At 40.4% G+C, this 19,568-nt stretch overlaps 1 protein-coding gene across 1 annotated transcript; it reads right to left on the bottom strand.

Moving 5' to 3' along the window:
• Positions 1–6,684: 6,684 nt before the first annotated feature.
• On the bottom strand, positions 6,685–8,032 carry LOC128226814 (uncharacterized). The gene has a single exon (XM_052936881.1). The coding sequence runs from the start codon at positions 7,908–7,910 to the stop codon at positions 7,425–7,427; it is 486 nt and encodes a 161-aa protein (XP_052792841.1). The 5' UTR covers positions 7,911–8,032; the 3' UTR covers positions 6,685–7,424.
• Positions 8,033–19,568: the final 11,536 nt, after the last annotated feature.

The following is a 19,568-nucleotide window of genomic DNA, read 5'->3' on the forward strand; positions in this document are numbered from 1 at the left end:
TTCCACGACTAACTCCTTTAAGGGAACGTAATACGAAGTGAAACGTTCCTGACGATTAACCCCTTTAAGGGAACGTAATACGAAGTGAAACGTTCCACGATTAACCCCTTTAAGGGATCGCAATACGCAGTGCATTCACGTCATAGTTAACATGCCTATCTCGGTATCCACTTATTATAACGTGAATTGTCCTACATCAGTTCCAAAATATTCTTTAATGTGTTTTGTACTTAATTGTGATAAATGTACCATCATGCTTTGGAATTAAATATAATACTTGATTTTAACATAATGTATCTATCCATTCATGGAGGAAATAGAATATACCCTTTGGATTGATTGATTGATTGATTGATTTAATCATTCGATTTACTGAGGAACAAACTAGTTAAGTTTTATTCGAAACATTTTGTTTTGATCCACATAGTTTTCATAGTTTTCAATGCGCTGCAAGTTATCCGAATTTACAGCATTTGGCACGAGTGTCAGTTAATAAGCATTGCATAGTTACAGACACACATAACCACTTGGGGCATTTACTACGTCTAACATCTCTCACCCACCAAGAGCGCGTACTCTTGACACTAACTGTTTAGATATAAAATTTATTTGGAGTTACATTAAATGTTCACTATTATAAATAAAGAAAGTTGGTGTCGAAACCAATAGCCATTTATGTTTTCAGCTAATATAAGAACTGTAACTACGTAGAGTTGTATTCTCTATTTTCTCTATACAGTAGTGTTGATTTCCCTTTGCGCGTTGCTTGAACGACACGTAATTTTGTGTCAAGTGCCGTCTAACGCTTAACCTTACCCTAAATAAAATACAAAACTAATGTGACAGTGACGAAACTTTTTTACTGACCTAGTTTAGTAGGACATACCAGTTGGACAGTTGTCATAAAGCTTCTCGGACGCTGACAAATACGGTATGAACCATCTACGATAAAAGGCACTTAACCGGTGTATGAGAACATTAATTATATATATAAAAAAACATTTCATCTGTCACATGCAAGAGCACCACTTAGACTTTAACCGTTGACACCAAGGTTTTGGAATTGGTTTAGATTGATCGAAGTAATAAATATTCCTCTCTTACATTAAAAAACAAGGTAACTGCTTGAAAAACTTACCTTCGATAGACGTCCACCGAAGTAATGTGGTGAAATACATTAGAAAGAATACTCTATGGACCAAAATGGCAGTCAGTAAAATTACGTCTACGGAAAATGTTGTTTGAACTGCGGACATTACCGAAAGAGAAATGTTTGGGCCAATAGTTATTTATATAACAATAATGCCCTGCTCCAATAGCCTTATGTAGACAGTTCTGACGAACTGGATAAAATGGACTTTACAGAAATTCTAGAATTTGGAATATCTTACTATAACCACGATGGAAACGAGAGAAACTAAAATGTGTCCGTATACGTAAGAAACCCCCGTATGCCGCGTTTGTCACTAAAGCTAATTTTTAAGTTATGAGCGACGCGACACAAGTTCAATCGGCTCAGTTCAGTTGCCCATTTTCCGCAAATTCAAGGGCCAGAACTCTGGCTGTACTGCGTGCAGCGGGAAACAAAACCCAAGGGGCCGTATTAATAAAGTGTATAAGTGAGACATTTCAATTACATATAAATGAAAGATCACCTTTTTTCTAAGTAAGAATTAAAAGAAAGATAACAATATTTTTACAACAAATATATATATATAAAGGCAAGAAAAGGCAAAAAAATGAAATGCGTGAGAATAAATTTGATGAAAAATATTCATTGTTTAAAATTCGAAAATGTTCACTATTTTATTCCAAGAAGCTATATGCATTCGGCCCAGGTGCAAAACTTCACCGCCAGAACAACATTCCCCTAAGGTAATATAACTCTAAGTGAAATACATTGTGGTTTTGAGCAACACAAGTCCAAAATTGTCATTTTTTGCTTATTCAAGGGCCATAACTCTGGATATACAATGGGCAGCGGCAAACAAAACACAAGGTGCACAGCTTCATCACCTGAACAACATTCCCCCAAGGTTATATGACTGTAGGTGAAATTATTTATAGGTTTGAGCGACACATGTCCAGAAATGCATTTTTTGTTAATTCAAGGACCTGAACTCTGTTTTTATTAAGTGCAGAAAACGAAACCCTCGAAAATTCCTAAGCGTACCTCATTTAAGTATCTTATTTCACTTAGCAATATTACTTACACAAATATGATTTTATGAAACAACAAGTAGTTTAACTTATTTATCGCATATATCATTTCCTTTAAAAGCCTCAAAATTCTTTAAAAAGAGAATAAACAATTTAAACCAAATCAAAAATAGCGTGCTGAGCTCGACAATGTTATATAACTTCATCACCCCAACCTCATTCCCCAAAGCTTTCATGATTCGTGTCATAAAGGTTTGGAGTTTTCAGCGAAACAAGTCCAGAAAATGCCATTTTATGCTAACTCAAGAGCCAAAACTCTGGTTTTAATAACATTCCGCCAAGGTTTCTTGACTATATGTAAAATGGTTTCGGAGTTTTGAGCTACACAAGTCTAGAAGTGCTAATTATGCTAATTCAAGGCCATAACTCTGGTGTTACTAAGTGCAGCGAAACTTCACCACCTTAATAACATTCAGCCAAGGTTTTTTGGCTATAAGTTAAATAGTTTGGAAGTTTAGAGCGACCCAAGTCCAGAAATGCCTTTTTTTTTGCTAATTCAAGGGTCATTACTCTGGTTTTACTAAGTGCATCGGGAAAAGAAACTAAAGGTACAAAACTTCATCACCTAAACAACACTGAAATAGTTTTAAAGTTTTGAGCGACACAATTTTATCTAATCCTTACGGACGAACGGACACACGCACACACAGACTCACGGACGGACAAGGGCAATAATATACGCACCCCCTTCCCCACGGCCCTAAGCTTTATTTCGATCTTAAACAACAACTTGTCAAACCTAGTGCGTGTTTTGCTCAAAAGTCGTTCACATTCTTGAATGGTTTCAATACATCGTGTTTTCATTCACACATGCAACTGTAATTGTGACATGAACGGACTTCGTAATGCAATGTTTGACCTTCAGTGGAGAGTTTACATCATGTAACAATGTGCTGGCAAACAATGAAATTCCTATATGTATTGCTGGTTTCTGTTCTTACTCGAGTGGGTGATTTCAAACTACGTCAAACGTTAGTTGTTTATAAATATTTGCGCCTGTTTTAATTGTAAAGATGAATGTTGAAACGTTTCAACTTGACAGCTTAGTTCTCGGATGACTTGAATTATGCCCAACAAAAGACGCAATCCATGTAAGCCATCGGGATGTTGTTATTGAAGCAATGTCCATATACGACCTTGAGAATATAACCCATATATGTTTATTAAAATTGCCACCATGGTCATTGTCTACATGTACTTTACAATTGAGACATTTCTAATAACAGCTTTTTGCTAGGAGCACGCACATATATCACCTTTGATACTGTTGACACACATACACAGGACTGGTACATACATACAGTACATTTAAAAGTGTTCATACATACATACAGTACCATTTACAGTGTTGACACATACAGTACTTTTAAAAGTGTTGATACATACGTACAATACCATTAAAAGTGTTGATACATACAAACAATACCTTTAAAAGTGTTGATACATACATACAGTACCTTTAAAAGTGTTGATACATACAGTACCTTTTAAAGTGTTGATACATACAGTACCTTTAAAAGTGTTGATACATACAGTACCTTTTAAAGTGTTGATACATAAATGCATTACCTTTAAAAGTGTTGGTATATACATACAGTACCTTTAAAAGTGTTGATACATAAATACAGTACCTTTAAAAGTGTTGATACATACAGTACCTTTAAGAGTGTTGCTACATACACAGTACCTTAAAGAGTGTTGATACATACATAGAGTACCTTAAAAAGTGTTGCTACATACACAGTACCTTAAAGAGTGTTGATACTGACACAGTACCATGACAATGTTAATACATTAACAGTACCTTTTAGATTGTTGGCACATACTAAGTGTTGATACATACACCAAACCCTTTAAGAGTGTTGATACACACACACATTACCTTAAAGAGTGTTGAAACATACACAGTACCCTTTAAAGTGTTGATACAAACACAGTACCTTTGGAGTGTTGATACAAACACAGTACCTTTAAGAGTGTTGATACACACACAGTACCTTAAAGAGTGTTGATACAAACACAGTACCTTAAGAGTGTTGATACAAACACAGTACCTTAAAGAGTGTTGATACAAACACAGTACCTTAAGAGTGTTGATACAAACACAGTACCTTAAAGAGTGTTGATACAAACACAGTACCTTAAGAGTGTTGATACAAACACAGTACCTTAAGAGTGTTGATACAAACACAGTACCTTAAGAGTGTTGATACAAACACAGTACCTTTAAGAGTGTTGATACAAACACAGTACCTTAAAGAGTGTTGATACAAACACAGTACCTTAAGAGTGTTGAAACATACACAGTACCTTTAAGAGTGTTGATACAAACACAGTACATTAAAGAGTGTTGATACAAACACAGTACCTTAAGAGTGTTGATACAAACACAGTACCTTTAAGAGTGTTGAAACATACACAGTACCTTTAAGAGTGTTGATACAAACACAGTACCTTAAGAGTGTTGATACAAACACAGTACCTTAAAGAGTGTTGATACAAACACAGTACCTTAAAGAGTGTTGATACAAACACAATACATTAAAGAGTGTTAAACCATACACAGTACCTTTAAGAGTGTTGATACAAACACAGTACATTAAAGAGTGTTAAACCATACACAGTACCTTTAAGAGTGTTGAAACATACACAGTACCTTAAGAGTGTTGATACAAACACAGTACCTTAAGAGTGTTGATACAAACACAGTACCTTAAGAGTGTTGATACATACACAATACATTAAAGAGTGTTAAACCATACACAGTACCTTTAAGAGTGTTGAAACATACACAGTACCTTAAGAGTGTTGAAACATACACAGTACCTTTAAGAGTGTTGAAACATACACAATACCTTTAACAGTGTTGATACACACACACATTACCTTAAAGAGTGTTGAAACATACACAGTACCTTTAAGAGTGTTGATACATAAAACGGTACCTTAGAGAGTGTTGATACACACATAGTACATTTAAGAGTGTAAATACATACAGTACTTTTAAAAGTGTTTATACAAACACAGAACCTTTAAGAGTGTTGATACATACACAGTACCTTTAAGAGTGTTGATACATACACAGTACCTTTAAGAGTGTTGATACATACACAGAACCATATTTAAAGAATGTTGATACATACACAGTACCTTTAAGCGTGTTGATACATACACAGAACCATATTTAAAGAGTGTTGATACATACACAGGTGTTTCATATAATTTTTAATTTATTATAATAAATGTATGAACTTAAAACTTAAAAAAAGTGAAAAGAACTTGTTCGTGGAGTTCTTCGATCTTCATGAAGCCGTTCAAACTATGCATCAGTATGGTACTTTCTCCCGTTACACTTAATGCATATATACGAAGCATAACCTGGTAGCCCAAAAATGTATCGGGGATATCCGACGATAACACTCCCCTTCGTTGCTAAGTAATAGTTCGATGACATGAATTAAAATCTGAATTATAAAGAATGGGCGGGCGGAGTTTGCGAAGCGAACGAGCCGTTCTTAATCATAATGATTTTAATTCAGGTCATCTAACTGAAATACAACCTCATATGCTGACACATTGTCAACGCAAAATCTGACGCAGTAATTTTGTATCGCATGTAAATGTAGGTTACATTCTTACACTGGTTTTCAGATACTCAACGCTTGCCAGACTTATGGTTTATATTCCCTCGCAAAGAAATGGGTGACAGGTTGAATGCGTCACATTTCCGTTCAACATGATAGTAAAATGCGTCGCGAAAATAGTTTTTTTTTAAAAACAGATCAAATATGTGCCGACATCCTGTAAACGATAAACAAAATCATTCAAATGCTGACAACTTTGTTTGTATATTAACAACAACCGTTATTATGAAGTAATATCATGTAAAGTTCTACACACAAGCGGCTTCCCTAAAATCGTGCAGGTTTACTTTTTTATTTCAATAAAGGAGAAGACAAATAATATAATACGCCCAAAATGCACCATTTCGGACTAGAAATTGTTAAATTTTTATTGGGGAGGATCCCAAACCCCCCTGCCAACATTTTAAACCATATAAATTTCGTTTGTGAGGGATGGGGTGGGGCAAAGGTACACCCCTAAGTTACGCCCCCCTCTAACGTCGATTCCTGGATTCGCCCTTGCTACGCAGTTCGTGGGCGGGGTGTCTTAAATAAGGCAGGCATTTTATATTTCATTTTATTTTCTCCATATTGTGGTCTCTGTGCTCTCTTGGAAATGTGTACAAAAATACTTTAAATATGAATATAGACAAAATCATAATGTATCTTTATACTTTAATTACCGTTGTTGGCTAACTCTTGAAAGTGTATGTGGGTCTCCCCACATTGCATGTGTCTCTCAGTCTGGCGCATGTATGAGTAGCTGTATCAACACATTTTCAGTTCATATTGAATGTACTGAAATTTTGTTTATGAAGGTGAATTGAAAAAAAGGCATTAGTCAATGATTTGAACTTTAATAGCGATCAATAAATAAATAATGTTGTACAACGATGACGCACTTTTAATCTTATTACAAAGTGCTGTAATAGATGAACAATATGAAACAAGTAAATAAGTCGTTTCTCCGTAGTGAATTTGAACTTTTAATGTTCAAAACAACTCTGAGTGAGTCAGAGATATCACAACCACCGGTGCGAGTCTCGGTGGTCCCGAGTACTTGGCCCACCGCCAGGTGAGATAAAGTATCGTCTGATCAGGTAAAACCCTCGTCTGCTACGTTTGTTTTCTCGTCTGCTGAAGTGATTTTCACTCTGGGTGTGTGGGTTTATTTGCCAAGATAGGTCGACCGGTTCGCAATCCCTTCCCAGATCTGGTATGACGCATTTAAGGCTTTCGACGGTACAACGCATTACGTAACATGACTTATGACACGATTATCTCACTTTTCAACTGTCTAATAGTTCATGTCTATACTATCTATGGGGCACCGTATAATAATAATACTTGAAATGCCTGACAAAGAATGTAATGGAACGATGGTTCACAATAACATATATGTGTCTGCTAGTGCAAGTTATTCATGTACTAACACACGAGACAGGACCCCCGTAGAGTCATGGAATTCTTCGGAACACACTGTTGGATCCACACCGATATTTCCAACAGTCATGGATTTAGAGGATCCACCATTAAAAGTGTCTACGATAAGATTCACACAAGTGTTCTCGTCGTCGGCGCTCAACTCTCCTCGTCGCTCTCTTCCGTAACGGTGGGCATGAGCGGCGACCGGGGGATCACGGGCGACAGACTGGGGGAGATGGCGCTCATAGGCGGTGACGATGACACGATCTGTGACTGTAGCGCCTCCTGCCACTCGTCCGCCTCTTTACGGTTGCTAGACTCGAACACGACACCGGTCCCCTCGTAATCGTTCAGCGTTACCCGAAACTGCGTCTCCTTGCCAGTACATTTACTGACCAGGCAGTTCTTCAGGCTGATATATCCCGACTGCAGACTGAACTTATTGTCTTTGTACAGAACCAAAAAATGTTCAAAACTGTTACGGTACACACGAACGAACACTTGAACTTTTAACTTCTTCCCCTTATGTTCCTGTATCAAATTTAACCGTCCACACTTGATCTCGGAACCGTCTCCAGAAACGTTTTTGTTACACATGTCTGTATAAAAGCAGAGTTTTCCTGTTCCAATAATATTCCTCATTTTATAAATAGTCTGTTTCTTACAAGCTCAACGTCTTTTACAGGAATAAAATCAACAGTATTGTCTGTAATGTTTTAGATCTGAACAATGAGCGTGTATTACTAACGTGGATCGAGTACTCCCGGTTTTATTACTGTTTATCAGTTTTCCCGCGACCTCCGTCACGTGACAGGTCATATTCCATATATGGGTAAATGACGTAGTAATGCATATCTAATGAGTTCGGCGCGCCAGCGAATAGCACGGCAAAATCATCTGATATTACGTGTTGGATTGGCCTTGTATAAAGAAAAATCAACATAATTTGCATACTATGTTACGCAATAGAGGGAAAAGGGATTGAATGTACATTCAGTACAAGTTAAATGTATGAGTTTTTATTTGTTAAATACCGTAGATCGTGGCCGTTGTATACACAGTTGAATTTCTATGCTTGGACATTTAATATATACATCGGGCCGTTAACAAATAGTTAAAATTAAAGCTGAACTCTCACAATTTGAACATTTTGACAACTTAAAAAAAAATGTCTTGGAACGAGCCAAATTTTTCGAAAATCCATGGAAACCAGTGATGTAAGACTGCTGACAAAAAATAGATCGCAGAAGTTTATATTTAAGTTCAAAAAATTGATGTTTTATGCATTTTTCTTAAACCGTTTGTAACGGTTTAAGCCATTACTGTCCTGCAAGTTTAATGGATACACTCAATGTGATATATGTTATATTTTCAACAAGATTAGAGACAAGTTTTTCAGCTGTTACACATGTATTTTAATGTGTGCACGATGTGAGCATCATCAAATATTTCGCGGCCTTTAAAACATTAAAACGATGTCGTTAATCACGTTGTGGTTACAGTTCTCAAACAATCGACTAATTGACTATTGCCAGTGTTAATACATTGTATTCTATGACTATTACATACAAAATCATCCAAAAGGAGTGAACGTAATGAATGGTACGCTTATGTCAACTGGTGAGTGTATTATTATTAAATATTAAGGAATTGAATCATCGGTATCTGACCGGGTCACCGCAACAGCAACATACAGGTACACTGCCCGATAACAGTATGTATCGATAATGCACACTATGTTTATACAAATATGCTTTAATATATGGAGCTCTAGGGTGTTTTTCATTCTTGAAATAATGATTAACCAGAGGCATGTTAGTACATGCCTTTGTGAATAGTCTGTAATCGTGATTCAACAGTCGAGTGCATGGTCCTTCAGCGTTGACCATAAAAAGACACTTTCATTGAAAACTTGAATGAATCTGATTAAGCCATTCCATAACAGGCAATCACCCCCTCAATACCGACTGGAGTCTCGTATAGAGAGAACGCTTTCATTTGAAACCTACGTTTTTTCAAGGTCAGACTCAACATCCACGTTCGTGTTGTTAACAGGGGTAACCGGATATGCAATGTTTAACTAATATAATACCTTAATTCCTCTTTTGTGTAATATTTTATCAGTTTCCGCTTATTCAAACCTTAAAAGGAAATAGGTTTAAAACTGATAATCACGAATTGATTTTTTTCCCTCGAGCTTCTAGCGGACCAAAGTTAACAAAAGAAATATTTAAAGTTGAGGGAAAATGATAAAGATATCAGGGAAATGACCTTATTCAATGAAACTCAATCCTATATCTTTGTCAACTATATTTCCTTGCACTCCTTCGATGGTCATGCGTTTCTTACAGAACGAACTGGTCCAGCCTAGTACGGCTGTTGACGTCTGTCAATATGTTTGTTTTTTCATGGAATGCACAAGGATGTGTTATATTTTTAAGACTAAATATTATAGCAGCCACTGTAACCATGGTAAGTTTAGAGATGCTTTAATGTTTTCAAGGAGAACACGGGGACCAACATGGCGCTCATTCCATATTTTGATAGAATTGAATTCATTGAATACGAGTATAACACTAAAAAAGAATGCGATTTTCTTAATATTGTACTTTTTGACTCCCATATCGTATCATTGAAATAGGATATGTTTTGTATTGTGCATGAAGGAATGTTAAACAGGATTCTAAATCACGAGTGGCTTTGCGTAATACCGTGAATGTCATGCATATCTCACGGCCTACTTTAGTTCCCAAGTGGTTGGATTTGTTTCCCCCCTAAGGTCACATTGTTCAGGGGGGTTTGGGGAAGGAGGCGGGGGGTTTACCCGTCAAGTGAACCTATGGTGGTTTTAGCCCTTCACAGTGTAATAATTGATTTGAAGACCTAAACGTATTTTTTTCCATTTAGTGTTGAAGTCCAATATTAAGGTGTATTAATGAGCAGGAAATAAGCTAGTTTAACGAAAGAAGCTTTCATGAAATAGTGGCTCAAGTCGCAAAAGGCTTTCTACAAAATGAATGTGTTTTTCGTGTCAAAAATTAAAATTTAATTAAATTCTTTATTGAATATCTTTCTTATTTGAATCTAATCATCGGCAAGAAACCACAATTAAGCCATTGCCCGAGTCGTATATCAATATATTATATAATCAATACATACATGTACGTGTCTATCAATGTTATTTAGAACTGGGTCTCAAAATTTGCTTCAACCAACACTTTTTTGATTATTAAGTTGGTGAAACTAATATGATTTCACCATGAAGGCTCGACTACAGCGTCAGGAAATTAAAAACCAACATTTTACCAACACTGGATGATAAAATTTTGCTAAATAATATGATTTTTTTTTTGCGAAACGGCAGTGAAACTTGAAGTCCTAAATTTTCGCTTTCATCTTTGAATATCATATTCGTTACTGAAGGTTTTTCTTTAATAATATTTTTGTTTCACTACAAACGAACTTGACAAAAACACCGAGGGAAGCCTAAAAAATGCAGACCCATAAAGGCGGCATCAGTTTACGGGGCATATATATTGAATACAACTTACAAGGTGAAAATATGACCCAAAACACGATGATTTCTACATTTTCGCCGCCACCTTCGAAAGTAGACTGAAAAACTGAAATATGCTGCTCAATGTGTTGATGGAAGATTGAGTTAGACTGTAGTAATATTCAAGATCAGTGTTCCTGGAAAAAATATCGGTTTTAAGTGGCATAACGAAAACTGCCGGTTTATATGGCATAATAAAATAACAAACATTACCATGATTAATGGCAGTGTTCAATAATAAACTAAAACAGTTTGGAGAGTGAGAAGGTCAAAGAGTTAACGAACCATCGGTTATAACAGAATAATGTTTAACCAAATCCCCCAGAATAAGGCAGTAACGAAAACAAGCTTAAAATGTATTTACATTAATTCAGCGAATAGACCGTGACTCACATTTTCTTTGTACACAATTATGTGTTTTTTTTGCTAATAAACCGTCTACTTAATATTCTTACTAACCACTTTGAAAATAATCTATTTCAATATGAATTATTTAGCGTTTGAACATGAGTAATACGATACTTAAACTGATGAAGATGATGATAATGGTAAGGATTCTGATGACGACGACGACGATGATGTCGACGACGACGACGACGACGACGATGATGATGATGATTGATGATTGATGATGATGATGTTATCCGTTGTAAACGGATGACTTTTCCCCATTTATGGTACATTTAAAACTAATGAGTCTACATTTTCCAATACGGTATGGTTTATTACAGATAGCACGTATACGCTTCGTAAATAAAGGTGTGCATGTTTCTTTCTATTTTTATTTTCATTATTTAAAATTCAGTTCAATGATCAGACAAATTACGCACGAAATGACCCAGCTAGACATTATCATAACTTAAAGTGCGTATATCCCGCAAATTGATCAAGGTTATTAAATTATGAGAATATTGAAAGTTTATGTTTGAAAACTGTCATTGGTTGATCTACATGCTCCGCGTGATAACTGATTGCAAATGATCGTGTACTTCCGTCACCCCAGCCTCCTGCCTACCTTGCGGTTCGTTCAGTAATCATTGATTAAGGCCCATTAAGTTTAAAAGTTTAAAACATACATGCAAACGGACGCAATTTGTCAGTATTACCACAAAGAAATGATTGATCAATTAATAAAAAACAAAGATGCATTTTAACAATTTACATCGTATGTTTAATGGATGTTTCAGGTAACTTGTCTCATGTGGTTCAATATGTGGCATGTCTGTTACATAAAATCAGTCTTTATTTGTAGGAAAGTAAACCACGCTGGTTGGTGTCATGTTGGTGCGTGTCCAACTATCACTAGTGGCCCGTACCCTGCATGTGCCCCCTTCTTCTGTTGCCCATCCCCTGGAGTGAGCAACCATCATTTAGCGTCCCCTACCCTACAGTGATCAACATTCCACTGGTGGCGCCTATCCCACAGTGATCCACCTTCCCCTTGTTGCCCGTACCCCGCAGTGTTCCGACTTCCCATTCTGGCCCGAACCCTGCAGTGACCCACCTTCCCCTAATGGCCCCTACCCTGTAGTGTTCATCCTTTCACTAGTGGCTCCTACCCTGCAGTGATTCACCTTCCATAAACACCCTATCCCACAGTGATCAACCTTCCACTAGTGGCCCCTAGCCTGTAGTTATCCACCCTCTGCTAGTAGCCAGGACCATGCATTGATCCACCTTCCCCTAGTGACCCCTATCCTGCAGTGATCCACCTTCCAATAGTATCCCCTACCTTGTAGCGATCCTCTCTAGTGTCCCCTAACACGTGTTGAAACTGGGTAGGCCATCATGTATTTATAAAGTAATGTCTCAGTGGTTGGACCATCCGATTGCAGGTTCTGTAATATTTAATTGAAATAAATTCATTAAGTATCAGTTTTTGCATCAGATTAAACCTGAGTAAACTCGGATACCAATGATAAGTAAAGCCGCTGAACATAAAAGGGATGCCTGTGTTACCCTAGCCGTGGGACCTCACAGGTTGTTGGAACAGCGGCTAGAGTACATTGCTTAATTCCCGCTCGAGGGTTATTGAGTAGGTGACTTAAGGATACATGCACCCCAATACATTTGGCTAAATTTGATCTTATACTAGTATGTAAAGTAATATTTCAACGGGTCAATTGGGGTCAATACGGCTTGTATAGTTTAATATCATATTTTCCTCAGACACTAGTGACATTTAAAAAAAGACCTATGTACTTTGAATGCATTGATATTGTACTGGCATACACCATGTTGACCTGTGTTTATATGTCTCCATGTCCCCAGTCCCCTACTGGGCAAAAAAGGTATACCAAGTACAGTGCGCTTGTAATTTCAGAACATATTGTTAAAAGTTGTTCGATAATGTGTAAATGTTCAATTATTTGTTTCATATCTAAAGCTATGCTATCTAGAGAAGATCGGTCGTTGCATTGTTTGGTACGGGTTGAATGACCGATAGGGAAGCGTTGGGTCGGCGAGTACACAACACACCACATTGTCATTTACGTTGTAGTCGACCACCAATAGATCGGGGCGGTGGGAGGTGTCATGCCCAAGTGGTAGTCAAACAACAATACATGTACATGTAGGTCGCCGTCGGCGGTGTCGGTGTCATACCCAGGTGGTAGTCGAACACCAATACATGTAGGTCGCCGTCGGCGGTGGCGGTGTCATGCCCAGGTGGTATTCGAACACCAATACATGTAGGTCTTCGTCGGCGGTGGCGGTGTCATACTCAGGTAGTATTCGAACACCAATACATGTAGGTCGTCGTTGGCGGTGGTGTCATGCCCATAAAGTGCCGGGCTCGCAAGTTAGAAATGCTTTCTAGGGATGTCTGGATTCAAAAGTGTCGCGATGTCGCGAGGATTTCATTCACGGTTGTTTACTTGTGACAGCGGTAATTAGCATGCATCAACGTTGTCAGTAGTTATGCTGTTCAAAGAAATATCTAAATGTATAATATTAATTGGTGTCTGTATTTTTGTGCGGACCAATGACAATCGAGTTTTTTTCAAATTTTCTTCTGTTCATTCGTTTTACTTGGTGTTTGCATTTTTGTGCGTGCCAATGGCATTTGAAGATTTTCTGTTCATTAATTGTACGCAGATCGATTATGACGAATGCAAACAAACACACCAAGAAGTTAGAGTCCATTTACGACAATCTTTGGGGAAAAGCGGTCTATTTCCGCTTGTGGCTGAGAAACGCCTGTTCAATTTTCTGTAGATTGCCAAAGTTGAACTTTAACATGTACATAGTCCATTGTGTACCTTTATCACAGTCGCTATTCTATAAACGTCATTACGTCTAGAAAGCCATTTGGCTTTGCCGTTTATGGAACGTCAGAAACTGCTGGTGACAGAACTGGAAAGAATAGAAACAAAAATGGATCAATTTCTTCTGGGGGTTGACCGCTACGTCTGTTTTACATCATGTCATCTTACTGTTAATTAAAATTTTCATAGAAAGCTTTAGTACCACTCTAGATGTTATTCGTCGCAGGTGTCGCGGCATTCATGTTCTTGGTACAAAATTACTGCTTTGGTGAATATCCCGGTCATCTACCGGTTGGGGTGAAGTCCCCCCTTGGCTTCAAATTGGGCATGTGGTGGGGTCAAACCATGATGCAGCCATTATAGGGAGCGACCTTTATAAACAACAGCAGCAGCAACAACAACTTAATGATTTTCATGGATTTTGTAACATTCAAATCTCGAGATAGTTGTTGCACAAGGATCAGGTGCGTATACTCTATTAACCTGCATGTCTGTGTGTGGCAGTAACATATATCTCCTAGATCTGAGATTGTGGGCTTTAAGCGCCATCTGTTTTGTGCAAGAAACGCTGCAAAAAAAGCCTGCTATGCGGTAAAGAGAGCGTTGATTTAGGTTGATATTGCTTGAAGAAGAAAGGAGAATGATGGTAAGACATCTAGTTAAGACCATAAGTCATTAACCTGAGAGTATATTTAAACCATCCTCGGCACCCCAGCGTATCATAACCTATATAATATTGATGATTTAAACAAACAAATACAAAAGTTAAAGTTAATAAGAGAGATATATATTATACGATAAAGCACTGTTCTTAAAAGGATATTGCCCGTCTGCCGCGTAAACTGACTTATTATCTTGTCCGAGCTCCGGTCATGTATATCATCCAAGTCAGAAAACAATGTCATTTACAAAGAAGATTGATTATTTTTTGGTTAATTTATTTTTGTTGTTTTGTAGATATTTATTTTAAACATTCTTTACTTTTAGATGCTTTAAAGCGTTTGGTGGAAATGCGTACATGGTAATAGAGACGTCATTATTATGTTTATGTTTTTTTAACAATGTTGGAAACATCTATATTCTTCTTCAGACAAGTGCCAAATACATATCACCTTGCGTGTCTTTGTCGATCATTAACAGGTGCAGCGGTCAACCCCCAGATAAAATTGAGCCATTTGTGTTTCTATTCTTTCCAGTTCTGTCACCAGCAGTTTCTGACGTTTCATAAACGGCAAAGCCAAATGGCTTTCTAGAAGTATTGATATTATTTCATACGAGAATGATAATAGCATAGCGACTGTCATAAAGTACCAAATGGACTATAGATGTATATGTTAAAGTTTAACTTTGGCCATCTACAGAAAATAGAGCGGGCGTACCTCGGCCACTTAAGGAAGTAGGTCACTTTTTCCCAAAAATTGTCAAAATTGTAGTCTTACTCACTTGGTGTTTTTTATGCATTCGTCCTAATTGATCTGCGTGAATTTAATGAACAGAAAATCTTCGAATGTCATTGGCACGCACAAAAATGCAAACACCAAGTAAAACGAATGAACAGAACAATAGAAAAATCCTCGATTGTCATTGGTCCGCACTAAAATACAACCACCAACTAATAGTATACATTTAAATACTTCTTTGAACAGCATAACTACTTATCAACGTTGATGCATGAAAATGACCCTTGTCACAAGTGCGAGCCCGGCACAATATGGGCATGACACCACCGTCAACGACGATCTATTGGTGCTCGAATACCACTTGGGTATGACACCACCACCGCCGACAATATTATGGTGGGCGACGTAAACCTGGGCACGACACCGCCACCGCCGACGATCAATTGGTGATCGATACCACTTGGGCATGAAACAACCACCGCCGACGATGTTATGGTGGACGACTACAACCTAGGCATGACACCACCACGGCCGACGATCAATTGGTGATCGATACCACTTGGGCATGAAACAACCACCGCCGACAATGTTATGGTGGACGACTACAACCTAGGCATGACACCACCACGGCCGACGATCAATTGGTGATCGATACCACTTGGGTATGACACCACCACCGCCGACAATATTATGGTGGGCGACGTAAACCTGGGCACGACACCACCACCGCCGACGATCAATTGGTGATCGATACCACTTGGGCATGAAACAACCACCGCCGACGATGTTATGGTGGACGACTACAACCTAGGCATGACACCACCACGGCCGACGATCAATTGGTGATCGATACCACTTGGGCATGAAACAACCACCGCCGACGATGTTATGGTGGACGACTACAACCTAGGCATGACACCACCACCGCCGGCGATCAGTTGGTGGTCGACTACAACCTGGGCATGACACCACCACCGCCGACAATCAGTTGGTGGTCGACTACAACCTGGGCACGACACCACCACCGCCGACGATCTATTGGTGATCGATACCACTTGGGCATGAAACAACCACCGCCGACGATCAGTTGGTGGTCGACTACAACCTGGGCATGACACCACCACCGCCGACGATAAATTGGTGGTCGGCTACAACCTGGGCATGACACCACCACGGCCGACGATCAATTGGTGGTCGACTTCAACCTGTGCATAACACCACCACCGCCGACGATCAGTTGGTGGTCGACTACAATCTGGGCATGACACCAACACCGTCGAAGATCAGTTGGTGGTCGACTACAACCTTGGCATGACACCACCACCGCCGACGATCAGTTGGTGGTCGACTACAACCTGGGCATGACACCACCACCGCCGACAATCAGTTGGTGGTCGACTACAGCCTGAGCATGACACCAACACCGTCGACGATCAGTTGGTGGTCGACTACAACCTGAGCATGACACCACCACCGCCGACGATCAATTGGTGGTCGACTACAAGCTGGGCATAATATCACCACCGCCGAAGAACTATTGGTGGTCAACTACAACCTGGGCATGACACCACCACCGCCGACGATCAGTTGGTGGTCGACTACAACCAGCGCATCACACCACAACCGCCGACGATCAGTTGGTGGTCGACTACAACCTGGGCATCACATCACAACCGCCGACGATCAGTTGGTGGTCGACTACAACCTGGGCATGACACCACCACCGCCGACGATCAGTTGGTGGTCGACTTCAACCTGGGCATGACACCACCACCGCCGAACCACCACCACCGACGATCAGTTGGTGGTCGACTACAACCTGGGCATGACACCACCACCGCCGACAATCAATTGGTGGTCGACTACGGCCTGAGCATGACACCACCACCGCCGACGATCTACTGGTGATCGATGCCACTTGACCATGACACTTCCACCGCCGGCGATCTATTGGAGGTCAACTGCAACCTGAATGACAATGTGCTGTGTTGTGTGCTCGCCGACCCGACGCAACTTAATCAGTCATTCAAACCGTACCGAACAATGCAACAACCGATCTTTTTTTTAAATAACACAAATAATTGAACATGTACACATTTAGGTAAACTTTAAAAGATATGTTCTTCTTAAATTACAAGCGCATTATACCTGGTATACCTTTTTGCCAAGTAGGGGGCTGGAGACATGGAGATATTAAAGTACAGGTTGACATGTTGTATGCCAGTACAATATCAATGCACTAAAAGTACAAAGGCCTTTTATAGTTAAATGCCACTAGTTTTCGATGAAAATGTGATATTTAACTATACAAGCCGTTTTAACCTAAAATGACCCGTTGAAATGTTACTTCAAGATCAAATTAAACCAAAGGTCTGAGTGTGCGTATATCCTTAAATCACCTACTCAATAACCTAGGGGAAGGTGGATCACAGCAGGGTAGGCGGCACTAGTGGAAGGTTGATTACAGCAGGGTATGGGACACTATGGGAAGGTGGATCACTGCAGGGTAGGGGGAACAAGTGGAAGGTGGATAACTGCAGGGTAGCGGGCACAAGTGGAAGGTGGATCACTGCAGGGTAGGGGACACTAGTTAGTGGAAGGGAGATCACTGCACGGTAGGGCCACAAGTGGTAGGTAGATTACTGCAGGGTAGGGAAAACTAGGGGAATGTGGACCACTGCACGTTAGGGTTCTCTAGGGGAAAGTGGATCACTGCAAGGTAGGGAAAACTAGGGGAAGGTGGGTCACTGCAAGGTAGGGGACACTAAGGGAAGGTGGATCACTGCCAGGTAGGGAACACAAGAGGAAGGTGGGTCACTGCAAGGTAGGGGACACAAGGGGAAGGTGGGTCACTGCAAGGTAGGGGATACAAGGGGAAGGCGGGTCACTGCAAGGTAGGGGACACAATGGGAAGGTGGGTCACTGCAAGGTTGGGGACACAGGGGGAAGGTGGGTCACTGCAAGGTAGGGGACACAAGGGGAAGGCGGGTCACTGCAAGGTAGGGGACACTAGGGGAAGATGGTTCACTGCAAGGTAGGGGTCACTAGGGGAAGGTGGATCACTGCCAGGTAGGGGACACAAGGGGGGGGGTGGATCACAGCCAGGTAGGGGACACAAGGGGAAGGTGGCTCACTGCAAGGTAGGGGACACTAGTGGAAGGGGGGTCACTGCAAGGTAGGGTTCACTAGGGGAAGGTGGATCACTGCTAGGTAGGGGACACAAGGGGGAGGTGGATCACAGCCAGGTAGGGGACACAAGGGGAAGGTGGGTCACTGCAAGGTAGGGGACACAATGGGAAAGTGGATCACTGCCAGGTAGGGAACACAAGAGGAAGGTGGGTCACTGCAAGGTAGGGGACACTAGTGGAAGGTGGGTCACTGCAAGGTAGGGGTCACTTGGGGAAGGTGGGTCACTGCCAGGTAGGGGACACAATGGGAAGGTGGGTCACTGCAAGGTAGGGGACACTAGTGGAAGGTGGGTCACTGCAAGGTAGGGGTCACTTGGGGAAGGTGGGTCACTGCAAGGTAGGGGACACAATGGGAAGGTGGGTCACTGCAAGGTAGGGGACACTAGTGGAAGGTGGGTCACTGCAAGGTAGGTGTCACTTGGGGAAGGTGGGTCACTGCCAGGTAGGGGACACAAGGGCAAGGTGGCTCACTGCATGGTAGGGGACAGTAGTTGAAGGTGGGTCACTGAAGGTAGGGGCCACTAGGGGGAGCTAGGTGGATCACTGCAGGATAAGGGTTAATAGGGGAAGGTGGGTCACTACTGGGTAGGGGACAAAAGTGGAAGTAGGATCATATTCCAGGGCAGGGGCCACTAGGGGAAGATGGATCACTGCAAGGTAGGGGTCACTAGCGGGAGCTAGGGTGGGTTACTGCAAGGTATATAGGGGATACAAGTGGTGGGTGGATCACTGCAGGGTAGGGGACACAACTGGAAGATGGATCACTGCAAGGTAGGGGACACTAGTGAAAGGTGGGTCACTTCAAGGTAGGGGTCACTAGTGCATGGAAGGTGGATCAAGACAAGGTATGGGGACCGTGGCACTAGGGGAAGGTGGCTCACTGAAGGGTA

The sequence above is a fragment of the Mya arenaria genome, chromosome 3 (genome assembly GCF_026914265.1).
Source record: "Mya arenaria isolate MELC-2E11 chromosome 3, ASM2691426v1".
Lineage (NCBI taxonomy): Eukaryota > Metazoa > Mollusca > Bivalvia > Myida > Myidae > Mya > Mya arenaria.